This window comes from Cnephaeus nilssonii (assembly GCF_951640355.1).
Source record: "Cnephaeus nilssonii genome assembly, chromosome: 4".
NCBI classification, from domain to species: Eukaryota; Metazoa; Chordata; class Mammalia; order Chiroptera; family Vespertilionidae; genus Cnephaeus; species Cnephaeus nilssonii.
The window spans coordinates 106994173-107018927 of NC_137075.1; the positions used below are offsets into that span (position 1 = coordinate 106994173).

Here is a 24755-nt window from a genome sequence, read left to right on the forward strand (position 1 = left end):
CCCCGGCTCACTGCCCGCCCCCTCGTGCCGAGGCGCTCCCACCCTCTGAGGGGACAGGGCCCAGAGCTGCCCGGTCGTCAGAGCAGAAAGATGGGCTAGCACCGTGGTCGGCAAACTGCGGCTCGCGAGCCACATGCGGCTCTTTGGCCCCTTGAGTGTGGCTCTTCCACAAAATACCACAGCCTGGGCGAGTCTATTTTGAAGAAGTGGCGTTAGAAGAAGTTTAAGTTTAAAAAATGTGGCTCTCAAAAGAAATGTCAATCGTTGTCCTGTTGATGTTTGGCTCTGTTGACTGAGTTTGCCGACCACGGGGCTAGAAGACCCAGTGGCCCCCCCCAACAGTGGCCCCCCCCACCCCTCTTCAGGCAAAGCCGCTCCCCCTCCCGGGCGTTTCCCCCCGGGTCTGCACCCGCCCGGAGCGGCTGAGGGACCGGGCAGGAAGCCACCCGGCACCTGGGACTGACACAGCCCGTCCCGTGGCGAACGGGGCAGAAAGTGGAGCTCTCCCTCCTCCCTCCTCCGCTGGACACCCCCCCCCCCCCCCGCCCCGAGTCCCACAGGGCTCAGCAGAGGGCAGCCCGCCGCCGCTCTGGGACCCGGGACTCGGAGCGGTGCTTCGGGCGGCCCTTTGCCTCCCCGCAGCTGAGGGACACGCAGGGGGGCGGCAGGCTGGTGTGTGCCGAGAAGGGGCGGGCCTGGGGCGGGGACCCCGGCTGAGGGCGGGCGGGGTGTGGGCAGGCGGGGTTCTGCATGTGGCGCTGGCCCAGGTGCCTCGGTGCGGAAGGGCAGTGCTGCCCGAGGGAGGAGTGACGAGGCCAGAGGCTCCGGCAGCGCCGGCAGCACACCGCAAGGCCGCCTGCCGGCCGGTGTGGCTCAGTGGTTGACCGTCGACCAGGAACCGGGAAGTGACGGTTTGTTCCCGCTTAGGGCACAGGCCAGGGTTGCGAGCTTGGTCCCCAGTGGGGGGTGGGGGGGTGCAGGAGGCAGCTGATCGATGCTTCATCATTGACATTCCATCTCTCTCGCCCTTCCTCTCTCTGAAATTAATAAAAACATATTTAAAAGTAAAAATTAAAAAAGGCCTCACTACAAGCTGCACACTGGGATTGCTGGGAAGACACGCCCACCAACCCTGCGCGAGGCCAACGCCACAGCTGGGTCCCGCTCCGGCTCCGGCTCCGGCTCCGGCTCCGGGCTGTCGGGCCCCGCGCCACGGGCATGCCGCGCCCTCCTGCCGAACACACATTCCCAGTTTTGCTCCGTGACTACTCCGCAAGCCAAGCTTCGCCAGGACGCAGGACCCAGGCCCCCACCAGGATGAGGGGCCTGTGACCCCAGAATGCGAAAACCTTGGGGTTCCCTTCCCGTCCACTGGCCGCAGGGACAGCGGGCCAACTCCACGCGCGAGCCCGGCCCGCTGGCGGCCAGAGCAGCCGGTGAGTTCCTGGCGCCATCGGACGGCGGGTCCCGTGCCCAATGCGCGGCAGGGATGCCTGCGGGGAGCGGCTCAGGCCCTGGCAGCAGCCTTGGGTCTAGCAGCGTGGGGAGGCAGCCCGAGGGCCCCGTGCATTCAGCATAACCAAGAGCCCCAGAAGGTGTGCAAAGAACCCCCTGCAACCCTCGATGCCAGGGACCCTTTCTGCACGTCACACGCGCCAGACCTGGGCACCGCTCGGCGCTCCCCACGGCAGGAAGTGGGGACGGGTGGGAAGCCTGACAAATGGAAGGCAATGTTCAAAGCAAACACACACACACACACACACACACACACACACCAAAAAAAGCCCAAACTAAAACCCAGAGAACATCCAGGCTGATATACAACTCACCAAAAATTATTTCTTAAAAAGGTAAGAAAAAACCTCTCAAGCTAAAATCAGCACTCTAGTAACCCTTCACCATCTAGGAACTTCCTAGTTAGGGTCTCAGTTACGTTCGCCAAGCACCACCCTCTCCCTCAGCCAAGGAAAGCTGGGACTAGGCTCCACAATCAGAAACACCCCCTCACGCTGCAGGATGACAACGCCCCCGGGTCCATGCTGCTGCCGCGGCTGCGTGTGCGTGTGCGTGTGCGTGTGCGTGTGCGCCACACACTGGAGGGGAAGCCCGGCCCCTCGCACCACGGTCCCGGCACCACGCCCCTCCCGGCAGTGGCCTCCCCAGGGAGAGGGCTTGTCCTCCAGAAGCGCCTCCGATGCAGCAGGCGGGGAGCGCAGAGGTCCCAGTGCTCGCTTCTCGCTGAACGGGAACCAATGGCTTTTCTTACCGAGACCGGCCTCATGCCACGGCCTTCCATGGCCACGGGCCGTCCCAGTTTCTCAGGCTAACGTGAGTCGGGTCACAGGGCAACAGCGGCCCTAACCTGGCTCTCCGAGGAAGACCCGAATCTTTCCTCGTTTGGAAAAATGAGCTCTGGGGTTACATACAGAACAAAGAAACAAATCCTGTGACTGCTGCCTCGGCTGGCCATCGGTCACCATCCGGTTTTCTTCTCAACACGGAACGTGCAGCATACATACACAGTCACATATTTCCATTCCACCTTCACCTCAAACAACCCACGTAAGCTAGAGAACGACTGAACGATGGCTAAACGTTTTTATTTAGGTAGACATGGGTCAAAGGTTCAGCCCTGACTCTGCATTCAAGTTACTTCACTTGTGTGCCTTATTGTTCCCATCTGTAAAATGGGTATCGCAGTCACAATTCGCATTTATCACAGGCTTATGATGCGAGGGGCACTGCACCCAGCATTCTCCGTGGACTCGCCCTGACCTGAATGACTGCTCCTCATTGTGCCGGCCAGGACGTGGGGCCGACATCAAATAATTTGCCCAGCTACAGTGCCGGAAGCCAGGTGGTCTGACCGAGCTCTCATGTCAGTCTCTCTGTTTTCCGTCCTCCAAAAGGAGCCATCTCCAGCATCATGGGAGGAGTAAGTGTGTAAAACGTGCAAAGCTTTTGCACGGAGCAGGCACCCAGCGCATGTTCAGTAACCTGAGCTGCTGTAGGTCCAGGAGCCCTTATCTGAGACCCTAGAGGCCACTGTGCTTCGCAATTCAAAGGTTTTCAAGAGAGAATTTTCAAGGGGGTAAAAAGGCAACTCACAGAACGGGAGAAAAATTTAGTAAGAGTTTACTATCCAGAATATAAAAGAACTCCTAGAACTCAACAACAAAAATTCAAACTCAATTCAAAAATGGACAAAGGACTTGAACAGGTATTTCTCTAGATATATAAATGGCCAACAAGCACATGAAAAAAATGCTCAACATCACGGTTAAGTAGGGAAATCCAAATCAAACCACAAGAGACCACCTCGCACCCATTAGGATAGCTATTATCAAAAGAAGCTATCAACAAGAAAACACGCGTGGGCGAGGATGTGGATGGGAACCTGTGTGCACTGCTGGCGAGAATGGAAAATGGCACAGCCACTGTCAGCAATATGGCAGTTTCTCAAAATACTAAACCCAGAACCATGCCGTGGTCCAGTCATTCCACTTCCGGGTCTGACACTGAAGCAGCGAGAGCAGGGGATCACACGGACATGCGCACCCCAGTGCTCACAGCAGCACCACTCGCTCCAGCCCAAGGGGAAGCCACCCCACAGGAGGGGACAAGGGAGTATTCCTCAGCCTGGAAAAGGAAGCACTGACATGCTGCCACATGCATGGGCCTGTAGACACATGCGAAGGGAAATAAAAGAGCCAGACACCCAAAGACGTATATTGTCTGATTCCAGTGTATGAAGGACCTAGAACAGTCAAATTCAGAGACAGAGAGTGGAGGGTGGCTGCCAGGGACTGGGGGAGGGGCACAGGGAGCAGTGTTTAACGGTGACAGCGTTTCAGTTTGGGATAAAGGTTCTGAAAATGGATGGCGGTAATGGTCGCATAACAACGTTAATGAACTTAATGTTCTGAACTATCCTATCTAATAAAGAGGGAATATGCTAATTGACCCTCACGCCATCGCAAAGATGGCGGCGCCCACAGCCAATAAGGGGGAATATGCTAATTGACTGCCCTGCTCTCAAAGATGGTGGCACCCACAGCCAATAAGGAGGGAATATGCTAGACTGCCCCGCCCTCAAAGATGGCAGCACCCATAGCCAATAGGAGGGAATATGCTAATTGACTGCCCCACCCTCAAAGATGGTGGCGCCCACAGCCAATAAGGAGGAAATATGCTAATTGACTACCATGCCCTCAAAGATGGCAGCATCCAAAGCCACAAGATGGTGGCACCCAGTCTCCTCAGCCCCGCCGGCACGCCTGCCTCCAGCATCCCCCAGTCCTCTTAGCCCCCCAGCTGCCCAGGGCCGGCCCGAGGTGCAGGCAAGCCTTGGATGGCGGCTGCCTAGCCGCCCAGGGCCGCCCAAGGCTCAGGTAACCAGGGCCGGCCGAGGCTTGTGCTGCCGGCAGTGGCAGCAGCAGAGGTGTGATGGGGGTGTCGCCGGGTTGCCTCCCGCCCCTGAGGGCTCCCGGACTGTGAGAGGGGGCAGGCCGGGCTGAGGGCGCCCCCTCCAGTGCATGAATTTTCATGCACCAGGCCTCTAGTATACTTATAAATGGCTAAAATAGAAAGCTTCACGTGCATTTTACCACAAGAAAAGAATGAAAGAGACAGAAGCGTGGCCTACACACTGCCTTGCAGGCTGGGAAGCCGTGCGTGCTGCACACCCACCGGTGCACCCCCAGCTCCGGGTCCTTCGCGGATCACGGCCCGCTCCCAGCTGAGCCAGCCGAGGGGCACCTACCATCCCTTCCAAACACACATCACGCTGTGCAGCTGCTGAAACAAAAACCTTCCCTTCATCTGCATTCTTTTCACGCACATCACGACTGCACCCTGGTCCGCCTGGCCGGGCTGTGTGCCCGTCGTTGGCCGCGGGACGCAGGGTCATGGTGGCAGGAAGGCCGTGGCTGAGGCCTGGCCTGAACTATCCAGCGGACTCTGGGCAGCAGCACCCCCACACAGGCACGTAGCGCTCAACCAAATTCCTCAGGATCGAAACATGTACTTTTTCTCCGTTAGTGAGAGACGTGAGGGAGGGGAAAGGAAGGGGCTAATTTAAACTCTTACAAAGGAAAACTAAGACTTTTGCTAAGGAGCTTACACTTACCATCTTGCTCGCACAGCCAAGCCCTCTCTACTAGTGCTCAGGTTACTGAGGCTGCACGGAGGCGGGCCAGAGCCTGGAACGGTCAGGTTCTTTCTTTGGAAGGCCCTACAAAGCGGAAGCTGATTTCAGAAGAAGCCAGTCCTCTTCAGGAACGCGTCAGATCCCTCATCAGAACCCCGGCCCTGGGGCACAGCAGTCACTGTGGCAGCGTTTCAGAAAAACACCCCGGGATCACCTAACTCTTGAAAAAGAGAATTGTTCCTACAGAACTCGACAAGCAGACGGGAAGCAGAACTTGGTAAACAAAATGTCATCATATTAAAGCATGCATTTTCATCTGACCGCGGAATTAAAACGTTAAAGACCATTTCTGCTGCGACTACTTGAGTTAGCGCCCACTGGAGCCGATCAAATTGAGAAAAGAAAAAGATAAAAGCCCACGCAGTGAACAGACCATAACTTTATTGGAGATTTACTCGGCTACAATTATTACAAAAAAAACAGGATGGGAGGTAACGGTGGCCGTGAGCGCAGACGGCAGCCTTCTGCGGATGACTGTGTGAAAGTTACGTCACATTCCTTACAAACAGCTGCAGCGCGTGGTGGTCAAGACTTTATTGTCAAAGTACACGCTAGCTTTACTTGATTTTAGTCATTTTCCTGCACGCTATTGACAACAGAGATGTTACTCTTGTTCGCCTTCGCAGTTTTGCTGTGTAACCAACCGGCTGCCGCAGGGAATTCTGAGCGCATCTATAAAACTTAAACTGTCTGGTTGATGTCCAAATGAAAATGGACTAGAAAAAAAGCAGTTAATGATTAAAATATATTTACAAGTCAGTTTCGTGAGACCATTTTCACTGCTGGTGGAAAATACGGAGTCTCGATGCAAGCTCCCTAGACATCGCTCCTGGCCAGCGTCTCCAACTCTTAAGATCATTTTAATATCTCAGTCTTCAATGTGTCTTAAAAACGTTTCATGTGCAATATAAAATAAAGGAATTCATTTGGAAACAATTAAACTCCTGAAAAGTAATCAGTGGTTGAGAAATACACCTACTTAAACGTAACTAACATAACCGTCTAGGTGATAACGCAGCGTGCACCTCTCCTCTGCAGACGACAGAGCTGGTTAAGGACTCGACGTAATTCCAGACGCAGTTTAAATAAAAATACCAAGGTCTCAGTCTGGTGGGTTACATTCTGAGTGAAAGAATTAGATCCCCTCACAGAGAGAGACGTAAAGTTTAAACCCCTGGCCCGGGACTGAAGGCGGTGGGTCTGGAGCTGGATTCCTCTGCCGACCGCAGCCCCGCCTGGCTCCAGGTCCCACCGAAGGGCTGGCTGCTGGGGGAGCGCCTGGGTCTATGAACTGAACCAGCAGAACCAAAGGAGCCCACGTCCCTTGCGATTTAGGCCGGGTAATCGGAATCTCTCTGAGGGCAAGCTATTAAGAAAATAAAATATTAGTATGTTCAAAAATAAAAATTACAGGAGTGTTAGAGGTCATTCTACATTTAATCACATCACATAATATAAAGGAAAAAAGTAACAAACATTTTAAACATAATTAAGAGTTCAGTTAACAAATCTTTGTCATACTTTCACAAACAGTAAAATGCCACAGACGAGAGTGATCCATTGAAGTTGTGCAAGTATACATGACACACTGCAGGCATCAGAACTATCTCTTTCAAATGCGGCAAATCAAAACAGCAGCAAGGCCAAACCACATTTTTGCTCTCAGTTAAGCATATTTCCTTGAAATGAGGTAAAGCATGGTACCAAGTGCAATGCTCTCTGTGCTCAGGGGGCGGGCTACAAGCGCAGCGTAGTGAGGGCGGCTGAAGGTACACACGGAAGTTACAGACGTTCACAATGAGGGTCCAGCCAACTGACCGCCACAGCCTGGGAGCCTCTGCCGTCGGCTGCGGTCAGGACAGGCGCGCAGGCCTCCCTAGCACCTGCAGGCCGACAGGCTCACGCTGCATCCGCCTCACGCCGCCATCACAGGACGAAGGGATGGCACACACGGTGGGACGGGGGGCGGGCAACGCAGAGGCCTTTTTCCTTAATTAACGGGCGCGAAACATTTCCACGAGCTCAGCGGGGGACGTGACAGCATTGGAATCAGCAGCACAGAGCGTTCGTAACCATCTCACACGTCTAACTCATCGCTTTCCTTTCCTAACGGAGCAACAGGGGTCAGACTGCTTCCAAGTGGAGGCACCAATTAAAATCAGCTCATTTTCTCCAGCAAAAAACAACAAAAACAGAAAGAGCTAAAGTTCGCTGTTGATAAAACATTTTGAATGGTAGCGGGAAATCTGAACCCCTGAGAATGTATGACCTAATTATCCAAGTCTGAACTTATAAAGTATTAACAAAAAATACTCTTCTTAAGGTTACAAAATATATTGAGGCATTTTCTCCCAGTGGAAACTGTAACTGTGAAATAATCGGATGCTGGTGCCAGGAGGCAGAGCCGTGACACTGGGATTAGTACGTAAGACAACGCACAGCCCTCAGCGCCCGGCCCGGCAGCAGGTCGTCGCTGCATTATTCGGAGATTTGCGATGTGCCTTCATCACAAACCACCCTCACAAGTAAAATCCACACCCAGCCTTACTTGTTCATGGACACGGTTACAGTTCTATAATTCAAGAATTGTTTGGTTTTAACTTGCCACGAGACCTTATGTTAAGATTTTTAAAAAACGAAACAGAAATCTAAGGTTCCAAATCAGAATTCCGTATTTTAAAAATGAGGCCACCCGAATTAATTTGTTCAGAAACGCAATTAATCATTTGGCTCCATCCCAATGTAAGATTGGGGACAAGTAAGGTCGGGCTGGGTGTCTCTGAGCCTCCTAGCAAGGGAAGCGGCAGCCTCGGGCCCACACGGGCAGAGCGCGGCTCTGGGAGGGGTGCGGACAGCGGGAGGTACAGTATGAACTGCAATTTAACAGAAATGCAGCACTGCAAGAAGATCAAGTTCAGAACGATGTGCTGGAAAACATTAGACACCTCTGCTCAGCTTTCTTAACCTTCAAGCATAATTAATGGGGCAAATTGCAGCAAACCTCTACTGGTATGTTGGTGGGAGTACAAGACCAACCCACAGCTTTTATAAAGGTAAATTAAGAGGTATTATAGGTACAGTGCAAAAAAATTAAAATTTCAAGCATAATACATAAACATAGCACCAAACAGGGGGAAACGCATGCAGAAGAAAAGAAGAACTGAGGTATTTAAGTGAAGAGTGCCTATAGGTCTAATTAAAGAGACTTAGGCAAATGCCTAAAATGTCTTTTTCTGTTTCTTTTCTGGATAGGAATCATGAGCTAGTTGCCCTACGGTAACAAGCTAACTCTCGGAGGCATCACAATTGTGGCAGTTTTTCTCTCTAAACTCCCACGGCCAGCACAGCTTTGGTAATGGAGTACACGCAGCATGGTGGACAGTGCAGCAGGCGCTCACGGGAGAAGGCTAGAGGGGAAGGTGCTGGGTGACAATGAATTATAAAATCTGCAGCATATTTTAGGTGTGATATGTCTAAAGTGTATTTTGTTAAACAGCCTACAGGGCAAAGTGATTTGCCACAAACCATTTCTATCAGTGGAACTACCTAGCAGGAGGTTTTTTAGTAAAACTGGGTATTTAGCCAAAGATCATTTTTATTATGGTGTTTTTAAAAAAATCCAGTCTACAGATTCTGGTTTTTAAAATGTCTTTAGTACACACGTGCCAGAAATCCGAATCTCCTGTTTTAAGTTACAACTACACTAGTGGGTTGTGAATCCCACAGTCTCAACATCGAATGCACAATAAAATGCAGGGAATGTCAGATCAGTTTGTTCCAAAACGGGTCAGAAATTAAAGAGTATCCATGAGGACATTACTTTTAAGGCAAGAACCTTCGTCACACGTGGCACGAGAAAACTGACATTGGAGTCACCAGCTTGCCAGCCAATGCCATCAACACCTGTCCCTCCCTCTTAAGTGCAATAGCGCTGGGAACACCATCTTCACGCAGAGCGTGGGCACCGCGGCGGCGCGGGCACACTTCCCTGCCTCGCAGCGTCCTCTCGGGCTCCCGGGCGGGCGGCAGTTCCGCAGACCGAGGTGCACGGGGACTCTAGCATCACTCCAGGGACGGTGTGAGTTTTCAGCTCCCTGGCCTCCTAACACTAAGCAAAGGTGAGGAAATTACACTAAAAACAAAACAAACCATCAGTAATTGTTCTGAACGCTTGCTAAATGTCATCATTAAAGCACTCTTGTGGTTTAAACAAAGCAGAAGTGAGGAAAGAAGACAAGATTGTGTTTGCGCAAAAAACTAAAACTACAATTAGTTCCAAAATTTTTATACATATGTTAAATGTTTTATTCTGTAATCTATCCTGTTATCAAACAAACCTTAAATTCTGCCTTCGATTCATTCCGCTCAGTATCAACCTTAAATCATCCTTTTCAATCTAAGTATTTTCTACCTTACTCTGCTTTTCTGTTTTTATAACTTTAAAAAGGGGCTTCAGCTGCTGGGAACCTGAGGTTGGTTGGCTTTGAGGCTGCGGAGGGCTCTTCTTGCCGCTGCGGACTTGGCGATCCTGTAGCTGCGGCCCACGCCTTTGAACTTCCCCTTCCCCACCACCTCCACGGTCACTCTGACCTTGCCATCGTAGGTCCTCTCCGCCGGGCTGTAAAGAGGCCAGACAGCATGAGTGAGAAGTCAGAGTATTTATTATGACTGTCAGTCAGCTCGGAGTGTGAGCGCTCGGCCGGAGCCCGCACAGGCTGACGCCGCACCAGGGAACGTGCGCTGGGGCGCACGCTCGGCGGCAGGCGGCAGGCGGCTGCCGGCGCTTCTTTAGTTCAGCGTCACTTTATGAAAACAGAAGAGAAGTCGATCAGACTACAAGTGGAAACTGCGGAGAGCGTGCCCCAGCGTAAATACTTTTCGGAATCACTCATTTACGGCATCTTTGAGAACATCCCCCCTGGATTTGAAGTAAGTTAATTTTTTCCATGCACATTTTTGCTTACCTAAATTTGGCGGTTTCTGGTTCCATTTCAAGCAATTCTCGCACGGGGGAACGGGGCACATTTGCAGAAAATTTTTCTATAATCAAAGGGAAAGAGTAACGTAAATAATACCCTTGACGTTGCCGTTAACTTTGACTCTGCTTTCTTCGAAGGGGAGCCATAGTACCTATTAGTGGCCGCATCATAGGATAGTACACCTGCCAAACCATCTCCAGCGACATCCCACTGTCCATGTAAATGGCACCAGCAAGTGACTCAAAAATGTCCCCCATGGCCTTGGGAACCTCAATGTCCTCCTCCTTCTCTTCATCCTCCTCGGACCGCCTGAGCTGGTGGAGAGAGAAGGGACTTGTCAGCAGGCGGCCGTCCAGAGGCAGGCTGCCTTCCCGCTGGGACTCGTACCCATCGCTAACGAAGGTAACGACGCCACTGTCCCCACAGGCCTCCACTGGCACTAGGTTCCTCACAAACAGTATCTTACCTAAAAATGAAGTGTTTTCAAATATCTCAACAACAACAAAAAAATCCCCTCCCTTTTAATAGTCTATACCCAGCAAAGAAAAAAAGATTATTTTTTCAATAAGAACTAAAATTTTAACACCAAATTAGAAATCGTCAATAAACAAATGTATTTTAAAAACTTTTCAAGTTCACTGGTCATCGAAGAACTGCACCTCCGTGGGCGGTGCTGCCCAGCGGCTGGGGGCAGGTGCAGCGCGGGGGCCAGCGGGGAGGACGCACGCTGCTGAGGGGACAGACGGCCGCTTTCCGGGCAGGGGACCCTATTTGGAAGATATTTTCCTCCAAGCTCCTTTTTATGAAACACTTAATACATGTTTGCTGTAAAAGAGTACCTGACAAACAGCAGGCATTCGACGTCACAGAATAAAAACGTACATGTGTATCAAAAGCCTCTTAAAGGTTCGCAATGATTTGACGCAGCAATTCCACCTCTGGGAATTACCGTAAGGAGGTAACTGGGTATATAAGCATATTTATCACATCCATGTTTATTAAAGTCCTAACTAAAAGCAGCTTAAATGCCCAGCTGCAAAGGACGACTAAATGCGCTCCCTGACAGCCGTGTACTGACCAGCACGCAGCTACTAACAGCCACCAGCACACTCAGTGAGAAAGAGGGCATGGAAAATCACGCGTAACATAACCCCTTCTATATGCACGTTTACCTCTGCATGCATTAGCAACAATACACCCCAAAATGTTCATCTGGGTTATTTCTCAAGCTGTGTATTTGTGTAACTTTAACTTTGTTTTTGCTTGTGTTTTCTAAAATAAACATAAACTACTTGTGAAAGAGAAATTAAAAGGAGGGCACAGTAATTTCTAAACAGAGTTTTTAGTGAAACAAAGTTCTATATACAAATTATAATACTGACTACTGGAAAAATAAGACAGTTATTATTCATATATGATGGTTTTGAGGTAGAAAGGAATTTTAAAACATATAAAGTTTAATTCTCTCCCTTTACAGATGAGGAAACTGAGGCCCCAAAAAGTGGAGAGAGTTCTTAAGATCAAATAGTAAATTAGAAAAGCCAGACCATGCCATTTCCAATTAGTTTTTGTAACTTCTATACATGTTTACATAAACAAAGGAGAGGGAGAGGAATGAACACAGATTACAGAACTAGTATGTCCCCTTGTCATGTAAAAGAGAATTTAAATGTTGGGGAATTTCTCTAATTCTAAGCTTACAGTGTTTATGAGGATGAGACCAGAAGTATGCTGACTGCGAGATGGTTCTAGGTCCTAGTCTCCCTGCGGCCATGCTCGCCCTCACACTGCCCGAGGCCTCACCGGGGAAAGAGCCTGTATCAGCCGCTGCCAGCCTCCCCCCCTGTGCCGCCCGCACAGAGCCTGCCTGCCTGCCTGCCTGTGTCACCTGCTTGCACAGAGCCTGCCTGCCTGTATCACCTGCTCGCACAGAGCCTGCCTGCCTGTCACCTGCTCGCACAGAGCCTGCCTGCCTACCTGCCTGTGCCACCTGCCCGCACAGAGCCTGCCTGCCTGCCTGCCTGTGCCACCTGCCCGCACAGAGCCTGCCTGCCTGCCTGTGCTGCCCGCACAGAGCCTGCCTGCCTGCCTGCCTGTGCCACCTGCTCGCACAGAGCCTGCCTGCCTGAGCCGCCCGCCCGCCCAAAGCCTGCCTGCCTGCCTGAGCCGCCCGCCCGCCCAAAGCCTGCCTGCCTGCCTATGCTGCCCGCCCACCCGCACAGAGCCTGCCTGCCTGCCTGTGCTGCCCGCACAGAGCCTGCCTGCCTGTGCCGCCTGCCCGCACAGAGCCTGCCTGCCTGCCTGTGCTGCCCGCACAGAGCCTGCCTGCCTGAGCCGCCCGCCCACCCGCACAGAGCCTGCCTGCCTGCCTGTGCCGCCTGCCCGCACAGAGCCTGCCTGCCTGCGGCTGGTCCTGAAGACTTCGTTCGCTTCCAAGGAAGTCCCAGAAACTCACGAACACCCCAACAATGGTTTGACATTTAAAAAGGAAATAAAAAAAGAACAATGACAACAGCGATCAGAGTAATTTATGAAAAAGTTCCTTAACTCCTTATAAAAAATCTACAAAAATAAGAAAAACCGAGGAGTCGGCATGGGGAGGAGGAGGGACGAGAGCAGTCTCCTGGGCACACGGAGGGACACAGATGAGCAGCGGCAAGCAACTCCGGGACCTGGGAACACCTAAGCAACACCCTTCCCGGCAAAGCTGCAGAGGAGTCACAGCATTAGAAACCGCTCCGTCGCCAAGAACCTCTGGCTGAACTTACAGTAGAAGCCTCTCCAATCCCAACGGTTAAACAAGTTTGGTTTTTAACGGAGATGTTCCCATTTCCAGTAGAAGCAGAATGTGTGTTTGTGCTGCTTACCTGAGACCTGAGCAAGTATTTCAGACCCATTTTGAACAGCAAGGCAGACGGAAGAAACCCTGCGGAGGCCACTGGTTAAGGCCACCGCGGGGGAAGGCAGGGGGTGGGTGCCACACTGGACTGCGCTGGGCTCCCTCTCCCCCCGTGAATGGCCATGCCCCAGGCGTGGGCGGCCATGCCTAAAAGGCCCCCCGAAGACTCCAGCCCACCCCAGCTCCCCAGCATCACAGGGTGCGGGCACCACAGCCTGGCTTCGGCCGTCCCTCTGCACAGCTGTGAGCCAGAGCCCTAACTCCCCAGAACCCGGGTGGCGGCTGCACCTCTGACTCGCACACGCTCGGCAGCACTGACCTCGGAGTCCATCCCCTGCATTTCGTTCTTCTCGAGCTGGAACTGCACAAAGACGTCGATGACCTGGAAGAGCTCGGGGGACACGGCTTTGAAGTACTTGTGGTAGTCGTACTTCACGGCCAAGGACGCAAAGATGGTGTTGTTGACCAGGGCGGAGCGCAGGTCGGTCAGGACGCCCGGGGAGTGCTGCCGCGGGTCCTCGTAAAGGTGCTTGGTTATGAGGTAGTCCAAAATCGCATCTCCCAGGAACTCCAGGCGCTGGTAGCAATCTGCGGGAGCAGCCAAAGGGAGCCATGAGCCTGGGCAACGCCCTGACGTGGTTCCTGCCGAAGGACTGGCGAGAGGCCTGGCCCCAGAGCCATGCCAGAGACTTTTTATGGGTTCATTTCATATGCACTCTTCAAGGACAACATCACTTGACATCTCACACCTGCTGAAGCCTCTAGCAACTGCATTTTAATGGCAAATGAAGCACATTTCTTATATACGCGTTCGGGTCATAAAACCTCTAAGTGGCCCGAAGACAAACGTCTTGTTAGGAAAACCTTTCCAGGTGACACCATCATCACTGAACCCTTCCTCTGGCACCGAGCTGGGCAGGCAGGTGCTGGGCACCGTCCTCAAGTCCCCATCACCCATCCCTTACGGAGGCCGGCCCTGCACGTCCGCCTCCACCCGCTCACTCACACGCGAACGTACTGAGTGGCACCACGCCTCGCCATTTCTGGGTTACCTCTGTTACACGAGATGACAGTTAGTATAAGGGGACCCTCTTCTCCACTCGGATTAGAAATGGTGAAATTGAGCCCTGGTTGGTGTGGCTCAGTTGGTGGGGCGTCGTCCTGTGCCAGTTTGATTCCCGGTCAGGGCGCATGCCCGGGTTACGAACTCCATCTCTGGTAGGAGTGCAGGAGGCAGCTAATCGATGTTTCACTCTCACATCGGGATGTTTCTCTCTCCCTCTCTCCCTCCCCACCTCCCTTCCTCTCCCTCTAAAAAAAAGATCAATAAAAAAATGTTGAATTTTACACAAACCAAGAGATTGAGAAATAAAAGTTGCGGAAGTGAGTCAAGACCTTGAGCAAAAGCAGTTGATAGTCAAAATGTGGAAAGTTATCAATATTAACCAGCACCTCAACTTCCTCAGTTATTAAAGGGTCCATTCAACTGAGGAAACTGAGGCAGGGACAGATGAAATGACTTGCCCCGGCTTCCCCCCAGGGAGGGGCTGAGACAGGATAGAGCCCAGACCTCCCCCCGGGACTGGGCAGTAGAAAACCAGGCCTCGTTATGCTGTCCAAGAAAAACAGGTCTTCATTTCACCAATCTTTCACAACGGACTGGATCACTTTCCGCTTTCTCATTTCTCAGACCATCTTAATCTACGTTCTTTTCTTACCCAAACTTCTGCTTTGCTTTGGTATTTGGGTTCAAGCACTTGTTACTGTGATACAGAAACAACACTTAGGCCTGAGCTGTTTCACAGGCTGACGCGGTGTTAGCTGTTAGGTGCCTGTTCTTCCTCGGGGGCAGCGTCGCCAACCGGCGGCCCGTGAGGTCTGAAAGGCTGGCGACCGCCGTTCTCGGGCAACGGGCTGGAGCCTGCTACCCAGGGAGCAGCAGGGAGCCGAGTGCAGATGCCAGCGCCAGGGCCAGGGCATCAGCCTCTGAGAAGCAGTTCCTCATCACCTGTTCACCTTTAGACTTACAAAGGCCTTCAGAGGGGCCGCTTTTGTTCAGGAAGAAGGATAAAAGGGTGTGGAAGTACATCCAGCACACACACAGAAATCAGCAACCCAAAGCAGCCCTGCGCGGCCGAGAGCCACGGGGCGGGCGAAGACAGGAAGGCACGCCACGATGCGGCCGCTCCCCGGCATCCCGCAGCACTCGGCATGACGTGCGAGCGGGCAGGAGAGCAGAGCCTCCTCCCTCCCCCGAAGAGCAGCGCCTGCTCCCCGAGAGGAGAGGCCAGGCTTCCCCGCTGGCCGGTGCCTCCTACCCCGCCTCCCCCCACACATGTTAAGCACTAAGTCTGAACACGCGTAGGTCATTTCTGCACGAGGCCAAAACAACGCGATTAACACAGGGGCGCATTTTCCGAAGTGCAGCGGGCCGGGCGCCTTACCGGTAATAGTGTTGTAGTGGTAGGAGGCATGTGTAAAAGCCTGCAGAAGGTAAGCCTTATTCTTGAATCTGTAGTTGATCTTCTCTTCAAAATTCTCAAAACCTGCTATCAGGTGAGTGAGTGTCTTCTCTGCGTCTGGATGGTCGAACATGCAGCGGGGCGGGATCCTCAGGCAGCCGTACTCCAGGTCCTTCCCCCCGGAGCGGGGGCCGGCGCAGGCCCGGCTCCCTGAAAGGCTCCTTTGTCGGCTGCCGCCGTTCTCCCGGGCAGGGCCCAGGGCCTGCTCGCGCTCAGTCCTCTTAATCACCGGGAGCACCTTCAGCCCCAGCGAGCAGAGGAAGAGCTGGGCCGCCCGCTCGCCGCAGCTGGTTAAGTAGCAGCCCAGCAGGGCCTCCACGCAGTCAGCGATGCTTTTGTCAGCGATGCACTGCTCCGTGTGCAAGTCGTAAGAGATGGACTGTTTCCCTGTGTCAACACCACAGTTTTCCTCTGACGGGTTCCAGAACCCCACCACAAAGTCATCCTCCTCCACGGCTTTGCTAGGATCCAGATAGCACATTGCATCCCAAGAGCTATAGTCAAAGTCCTCAAAATCTGCTGCAAACGGCATGCTACCCAAGGAGGCTTTTTTGGGCATTTTCCACTCATATGCAGAGTCGGTGGCTGAGAAAGGAGAGAGAGGGATTTTCTTGACAAAAGCTCCCGATCCCATCAGCATGTTGTCTATGAACTGGATGTGCTCCTGGTCGTACTCCAGGAAGTCGTCCTCGTAGTCGGCGTCCTCCTTGGGGGCCCTCCACAGCAGGCCCTCCTCCTCCTCGTCCTCCTCAAAGTCGTCGTCCAGTTTGCCGTTAGCCAACATGCAGTCCTTTGTCTGCAACGAGGGGAATGGGGCAGGAGGGAGACATAGCCGCTGGTTTTAAAAGGTTTGAGACTCAATAAAAGCAAGGGTTATGGATAATTTCAAATGACAACCACAAATACTAAAAGGCAACTTTAAAATCACAGCCATTTGTTTTCAATTAACATAAAATAAGTTATTTAATCATATAAACAAAGCAAAACATGTTCTTTGAATGTTCATTTTCTGAGCTATAAAATGACCTTTATCCAGTACGAAGCTTTCAGCTAAGGATTTTATACATGGCATATGAAGTTAAAGTTAATGGCCACAAGGCAAACCTTCAGCTGAGAACTCTAACTCTGGCAGAATACACAATGAAAGTACTCATATGCCAACCAGAGAGATCTTCAATTTTGCTGACAAAGTTTCAAAAAGATTTTCTAATTAATAAAATTAAATTCCAGATGCAGAAAAAGCATTATCTTTGCAATTAAGAGTATAACATAAAACAGAATTATTTCTTAAATCTTTATAACATTAAAAATGTGCAAAAGTTTCACGATGTAGTGTCTGTCCCTATTTCTACTTCAAATCAAAGTACATTTGCTACAATGTAAAACTAAATTGCTTTACTTTGAAAACTAAAAGTGATCACTGACCTAAGCTATGAATTTGAGAAATTATGCTTTTCCCCTCCGCTGAGCTACAGTAATCAGGGTAACTGATTATAGCATAACTGACAAAAATAGAAGAAAATTTAGACTAACATGAAACACAACAATCCAATTTCTGTCAGAGGATCTTTGCTAATTCCAATTTCTTTGGCAATAGCTTATTTGTGAATGACAACCTTAATAATGGGCTAGGATTCAGTAATGATGTAACTTTTTTGCAATGCTAGGAAGATGCCAAATTTCTGTTGAGTAATAAAATTTTTTAAAAAAAAACCACAAACAAGAAAAACCACACACATCAAGACTTGACTTTGGGGGGAGAGGCAGCAGGCTGTGCTTCAATTTTGATAGTGACAACTTTCCAGAGTGTTCTGAAAGGTTTTCAAACTTTCTGTCAAGCGCTTTTTAAATGCTGCAAATATTTTCATTTTAAGCCAGACTCAAAAGAGATACAAACTGTAATTGTTTGAAAAGAAATAAGAGCAGTGAGCCAAGCCATATACCTTTAACTATGTGTATTTTTTAAAGTTAAAAAAAAAAGTTTATAAAACTTTTTCAAGAATAAGGAAGAACCCTAAAAGAAACTACAATGGCAGACCTCGAGGAACTATTCCCTGTTAAAAATCCTATACTTTCCTGGTAACTTGAGATTTATTTTTTTTTGACTAATTGTTTGGTCCTTAGAAGAAAGGGCCAAATTACAATTTTTAAAAAAATCAAGACTGAATAATTTTTAATTGAAAACATCCATATATATTTTTATAGAGATGCTAACATAAGCTAAAATTAGTGGAGTGCAAGAAAAGCAAAAATCAAAACAAAGGCCTGGGCTTTATCACCAAGAAGCTGTATGACCTTGGGCCAAGTCCTTTAAGCCTCTGGGTTTCAGTTTCTCTGCAGAACAGTGGGATTCTACCTCACTAAGTGGTTCCCAAGAGCACTTCAAGCTCTTTAAAAACAAAGGCCCAGCATGCAACTCTCCTCCCCCGGTCCCAGTGCGCTGTCTACCTGAGCTATTGCCACCTAGCTGCTGAGGGGCAGGGCAGGTACAACAGGAATGCAACAAGCATTCGCTTTCAATGGCATGCAGGGGCCACTGCAATAGTAGAAACTACTCAGCGACAGTAGGAACAGTGTTCTTAACGTTTTCCAGGAACCAAAGTGCCAGTCCGTCTGAAAATGTCAAGAAAAGGAGCTGTGTGCTATATCTTAAAAAAAAAACTTTTTTTAATCAAGAGGACATGCCAACATCAACTTTATTCTTCCATATTTGTGGGTTTTTTAAAGAGTCAATCATATTATAAAACAGTATTTACAAAGCAGGATAACTGTTGCGGAATAATGTTTGTAAAAATGTAGTATTTCCTCTAAAGTTCTCAGAGTCTACACATTTCTTCCTAAGGTTCTACCTATCCCTAAATTAATAACATGTGCTTTTTCTAACCCAATTCTTATTAAAATATCCTCCTAATGCTTCCCACATAAGTTTAATTTATATACGAAGTCAAAAACTGCATGACTTAAAAGTGTACTCAATACAGAGGTAAAAGCGGACAGTCACAGAGTGTGTGACCAGGGAACGCGTCAGACAGGCAGCTGGGACGTGCAGGTCAGAAAGAAGACGCACAGCTAGCCGAGCCGGCCTGGGGCAGGAAGGGCACGCTGGCTGTCGCGGGGAGTAAGGGGAAGCCGCAGCGAACCGGCTCACCGAGCGCAGTCCGTGTCTGGGAGCTGGGCCCCTGGCAGGGGCGCTGGAGTTTCCCAGCCAAAGCCGGCGCTCCCCTGCTCCGCGCCCAGGCCTCCCAGGTGCCCTCTGGCGGCCTTCAAGACAAGAGGCCAGGAAGCAGCCGCTTCTGAAATCAGGCAACTTTTAAACTATTGCCAGAAACCTACAACCTTACGTCTGGCGATTTATTTACTTATTACTTTTAGGTCACAAAAGAAGAAACAGCCTGCACAAACCGTGAGCTGCAAAGGCAAGATCTTACTGAAATTTGATTATTTCACAGACTAGAGATCATAGGTCACTGAACAGTCATTTAACTGAACAGAGCTAAGTAGGGATCTATGATAAACTATAACACCTAACAGTAAAATGAAACGTTATAGGGTTTTACTTTTTCTTCTTTTGAACACTAAATTAGATAATCTTCTAACTTGCACAAAGGAAGAGAAATTGTCTTCTATCAAAACTTCAACATTGTTTCTAAATCCAATGAAAAGACAGTCTATTTATAGAGCTATTAAGTCAATATATCAAATATATACTCTATTATAAACATACCAGGGAAAAGAAACAAAAAATTAATAGAATAAATTTCTCTCCTCACCAAAAAAGAAATCCTCGTTACCACAAGCTTACCATTTCATCCTTTTCCCATTTATCTGCGTTACTTTTGTCTTGATTCACCACATAACCAGGAGGAAGCCAGTTCACAGGGGGATCGAATATGGACACCACCATGCGGCTGGGCAGCCCCTTCTTCTTCCCGAGCCGATACAGGTTGCAGTTGCTGACCTTCGGCAGAAGAAGTTTACAAGACACTTACCATGCATGATCGCTGCTGTGACTCATACGAGGCATGTTAACATATTTGCACCTACATTACTGTAACTGGTCATCAATTATAAAGACTGATGGAAAATATTAAGTCCTATATCCTTCAGTGTCGTTAGATGAGTATTTCTGAGTCCTAAATGCAGATCCAAAAAAACTGACGTATACATGCAAATTCCTTATAAAATCAGAAGAAACAGTTCAATTTCAACCTGTAGAAAGCAGGATCTGATGATATAAAATGCAAACTGCTAACTTTGAGATTTCTGAAGAAGAATCCACATACAAAGTCCGGACGTCACAGTATTCTCAATGGAGCCAAGTGCAACTGGCACTGGACGAGCTCCAATGACTTCCCGAGGCCAGAACCCGCGCCCCGCATCGTTTCAAAGGGAGCGTTTTCTCCAGCCTCAGTCCTTTGATTTGGATGTATTTCAAGACAGTATCGTTCAATCGTTTTAAAATAGAGCAAAAAGCAGTAAAGAACAACTCCCATGTTTATCTGCATCAATAAAGCCCTCCTTTCTGTTTTCCCTAAGGCTTCCATCTCCTCAAATTACGGCCGTTCTGTCTCATTTTCACTTGGAAACTATAGTCTAGAACTGTCACCTCATTTTTGTTTTCTAAACACCGGGTTTCTCTTTATTTAAGTGCTCCCTGAGCCCTTCTTCCACGTGACGCAACACCACGGCCCAGCACCCACCGGAGAGGCGCTAGGGCAGCAGGCGGGAGCGGGCTCTGCGGAACAGCTGGGAGGGAGAGGCGCCATGACCCCAACACGTGCGAACGGGCTTTCTTTCCCAAGCTGCCTGAACGTGACAGCTCACAGAAATGCTGGTTTCCTCCTCCAGACCACGAGGACACAGCATCCAGATGCCAACGAGAGGATGGAAATCGCCAAGTCGACAGAAACAGTTGAGGAGGGAAAAGGAAGGAAGAACTAATAAGGACTCATGGAGCTCAATGTGGGACAAGCCGAACCGAGCAAGGAGAAATGGGTGAGCGCTCCGAGAAGCCCACCCGCTGCGGGTGTGCCCTGGGGTCGGGTCCACGTGAAGAACGAGGGCGCAGCCTGGTTAGGAGACAGGCCTACCTGGGGTTGAGCACCCTGGAAGGTCTCACAAAAGGCGAAGGGAGGGAGAACTTCTACAGGAAATAGGAGTCAGAGCTCTCTGAGCAGATGAATGGATGAATTTTCGAAATATAAAATCTTGTCTTTCTTACCGAACAGGGTAGTCATTCTTAGCCTCTGATTTCCCAACCACTCCTGGGAAATCTCACTCGTCCTCAGAGCTTCAACTATCACTCTTATAAAGACTATTCCCCAAACCATATCTTAGTCCTAAATTCTCAATTATCTGAACATCCCACTTCATATTCCATGAGGTCTAAAAACCCAACCTGAACCCTGATTCCTACATTTCTGTCTACCTCACAACCAGCACCATTATCGCCCCAACCTCCGTGTGTGAGTGTGAGTGTGTGTGAGTGTGTGAGTGTGTGTGTGTGTGAGTGTGTGTGTGAGTGTGTGTGTGAGTGTGTGTGTGTGTGTGTGTGGTTGTCATCACTGCATCCTCCCTACCACGCTGGGATGCAGCAGACGAAGGTGAAGGGCATGGGCTCCAGCCTCGGACGAACGCCTGACTACCCCGGCCTAGAGAGACGACCTCCATGAGCTGAACACTCTGAGCAGTTTTCTCATCTGCAAAATGGAGACGTTAACTACCTCCCAGGGGCTCGTCGGAAAGGGTACGGGAGAAGGGCTGTAAGACACCCAGTCTAGTGCCTGGTGTTGCAGGGCAATAGCAAGGACAGGTCAGTGCAGTGGTGAAGAGCGAGGTCTCCACGGCAGCTGGGCGCCATCTATCTGCCATATGGCCTCAGGCAGGTCACCTCTGCTGCTCCCGCACCCTCATGGGTAAGATGGAAGGAGAGAGCAGGGTCCGGCTAGAGGAAGCACTTCCTAGTGTCGGCTAAGGTTCCTTCCTCTGAAACAGCACGCCCCCAGACAGCCACTTCTGCTGAAGCGCAGACTTCCTCAAAGCCACTGACCGCTCAGCTTCGTCGGTCCTGCTTTTCAACTCACGCTGCATTCTGCTACCAGGTCGACCATTGAAAACCACCGCTTTATTGACAGTCATAGTCCCTCATGCAAAAAGTGCCTTCCCCATCCCACAGCGACCTACACATTCAAAGCGCAGATTCCCTCGCCTCGCGGCAGACCTTCCACAGCACGGCTTCGACCCACCGCCTCTGCAGGTCTTTGCTCAGGAATTTCCCCACTCCTGACCGCGGCCGCCGCCGACTCACTGAGAGGCGACACGCTCTGCCATCTGTCCATTTCCCGGACGCACTGTGACCACACCTCTTCCGTGAACACCTGCTCTGATCACGCGTGGCCACCCTCGCTGAGTGCACAGGCTAACCGGCAGCTAAGTTATCTGCCAAACAGGCACACGCTGACTGTGACACCTCTTTTCATCATCATTAAAGGTTTTACCTTCATTACTTTTCTTCCTTAAATCTTGACTCCACACTAACTGTAAGAGCATGCCGTCCCTGTGTCTTACCAGGCACTGCTCACTCAGAGCCCGAGCTCAATCTCCTTCCGCCGGCTCACTGAGCCGGGAGGGTGCTGCTCTTTCCCTTCCCCAGCACCCTAAGCCTCGGAGACGAGGGCCCCGTGGAAGCCGGGTCTTATCCCTGTGTGTGCCTCGTAGGCCAGGACAGCGCCCTCCCAAGTAAACACTGCATCCAACTAAATTAGGTAGGGCTCACGCTCTCAGATAGTGGCATCTGAATTGAATGCCCATCAGTAAGTCAGTCACCAAACCTGAGTGCTTTACCGGTGACAAGCGGATCTGTGTCAACTCCTGGGCACGCATGCCACAGGCTTTAGCTGCACAAGCCGGGTGTGGGCCCCCGAGGTTAATCCTTTCCTGATCCTCTGAAACTCCCAACACTTGCAGCCAATCTGGGCACACTGAATAATTGTTCTGACTCGCAAAGTACAAGAAGGACCTCTTACCTTTTTGCTTCTCATGTATGAAAGGCGGCCCTCGTGCGCATCAGGGTAAGTGCAAAACAGATACGTGGTGATGGCGTGCTTGAGAAAGGAGTCCCCAAGCATTTCGAGCCGCTCCAGGTTAAATCCATCACTAGCATTCGAAAGGGTCAACGCCTGAAGGATGAGTCCAGGGTTTGGGCCCAGAGTCCTGGACGAGTGCCCAGGAGAGGGGCTCCGCGCAGAGCCCAGCCTGTCCTTGAGCACGGCAGCAGCTTCTGTGGTGCCAGGCAGCGCGGCCCTCCCGGGACTGCCATCTGAGGTAGGTGTGTTAGCATTTCCATCACGGTGTTTATTACTCAGCAGAGTACATTCATCGCTGGGCGTGGGCTGGTTCTCATAATTGTATAAATTCTGAATGGGATATGAGGTAGTTGGTTGTACAGGTATTTCCTGCTTGTAGTAATTCAGCTGATTTCCTTGGCAAAAGTCTCTGTTAGCTAAATCATAACTGCCATTGGCAAGATTTCTATTGTAAGAAAGACCGTTAACTGCTGTGAGATCTGTGGGAACGTCAATGGGGGGCTTACCAGACGACTCACTGAACAGCGCTCTGCAGGTCACAGGCATTTGGTCATGACTTTCTAGAGAGGAGGTTCTATTAGCACCTTGATGTGCAGCATGTTCAGGGACAATTGTGCTGTGCTTACAGTAATTATCATGTTCAGCTGAAGAGGAGTTAGCAATTGAGATGAAAGATTTGCTGTCGATAGATTTTTTCCACCCAAAGTCTAAGTTAGGGTATCTGCAAAGACATTTTTATAACTTTTCATCAGATCCTTCAAAAGGGCTAGGCTGAGAGCAAGAGTAATCTGAATATGAAATAAATAAAGATCCCTCTATCTCTGCTCCTACTTTAGAAGAGACACCAGTTCCCAAGGAAGAAGCCTGCATACTGTACTGCAGAGCGGGACACGGTGCATGCGCCGTCGGTAACAGCGTGGCTGCCGGATGCTGAAGCCTGGGTCAGTCCTCCAGTTAACGAGCTGGGAAACTCTGGGCAAGTCACATAACCTCTCTGTGCCTAAGCGTCCAACGTGGAAGCGGAGCTAACAACAGTTCCTACCATTCTATTTTGAAGTCCCTCACTCCCCAGAACCACGTGGTCTTGCCAACTGGATAATCAAAGTTAATTTGAGTGGTTAAACCAATAATTTTCAGAGAGTGCGGAGACTTGACTAGCGGGGGAAATAATGTGGGGAGAACATACTGAAGACAAAAAGGATACCAAGGCACCGCTTTTCAATGGAACTCAGATTTACACGAGGAGGCAGGCTTGGCACGTCAGCACGGTGACAAGGACTGTTTCCATTTCGGCGCCCATCACTGAGGAGGGCTGACTACTTTGGATCCTAGTATCTCACCTCCCTCTATAACATGACAGGACCACAGGACTCCATATGTAGATTTTCCACTTAGGAATCAAAGGCTGCATTTATGTCACACATTAGACATCCTTGTGTTTTTAAGAAGCATTTTATACAAAATTAAAGTTTAGACTTAATTCAGTCCGTTTGCAAACAGGCATACCTAAAATCCACAGGAAGGGATCTGACTCCCACGCCAGCATCGCTGGCCGTCTGGGCCCGGAGCTCCTCCGCGGTCAGAAGGCAGTGAAGGCGGTACAGCACGCTGGGGAGGCAGACTGCTTTCCTCCACAGGGAGGCTGGGATCGGGTGGATAGCACAGAGTTCGGGAACCAGGATCTGTGAATACGAAGAAGCGTGAACACATCAATATAAAGCAAACACACAGCAGAATGGAAAGCAGATCTAAGACCACTTTCACTAATGGCTAAGGACAAAAACCGTGCCAGCAAAAGCCTATTTTTAAAAATATTTTTATACAAATCCTTGAAGGCCACATGGGGTGTATCCTAGGGTTTATAAGGATGACTTCATGGTACAATTGTGTCAATGGGCCAATTATAAGCCAAACTGATGGCTGCTACGTGAGGAGGGGGAGGGGCTGGGTGCAAAGGTGAAGGGACTAGGAAGTACAAATTGGTGGTTACAGAACAGTCACAGGGATGGGAGTACAGCACAGGGAACACAGTCAATAACACGGTAATCACTACGTGTGGTG

General features: G+C 50.2%; 1 protein-coding gene across 9 annotated transcripts in view; it reads right to left on the reverse strand.

Annotated features, from left to right (window-relative positions):
• Window positions 1-5570: 5570 nt before the first annotated feature.
• The window catches only part of DICER1 (dicer 1, ribonuclease III), a 67172-nt gene continuing 47987 nt past the window's right edge, over window positions 5571-24755 (reverse strand). For 8 of the 9 annotated variants that reach the window (XM_079768464.1, XM_079768460.1, XM_079768462.1 and 5 more), the window contains 8 exons: window positions 24201-24376; window positions 22635-23415; window positions 19412-19567; window positions 15532-16405; window positions 13407-13675; window positions 10340-10502; window positions 10174-10249; window positions 5571-9827 (listed from right to left, as the gene is read on the reverse strand). In XM_079768464.1, coding sequence (XP_079624590.1) covers window positions 9662-9827; window positions 10174-10249; window positions 10340-10502; window positions 13407-13675; window positions 15532-16405; window positions 19412-19567; window positions 22635-23415; window positions 24201-24376 — 2661 coding nt within the window. In that variant the 3' untranslated portion in view covers window positions 5571-9661. Of the gene's footprint in view, window positions 9828-10173; window positions 10250-10339; window positions 10503-13406; window positions 13676-15531; window positions 16406-19411; window positions 19568-22634; window positions 23416-24200; window positions 24377-24755 lie in introns of those variants that run through there. The other variant, XM_079768465.1, reaches the window with a different exon arrangement.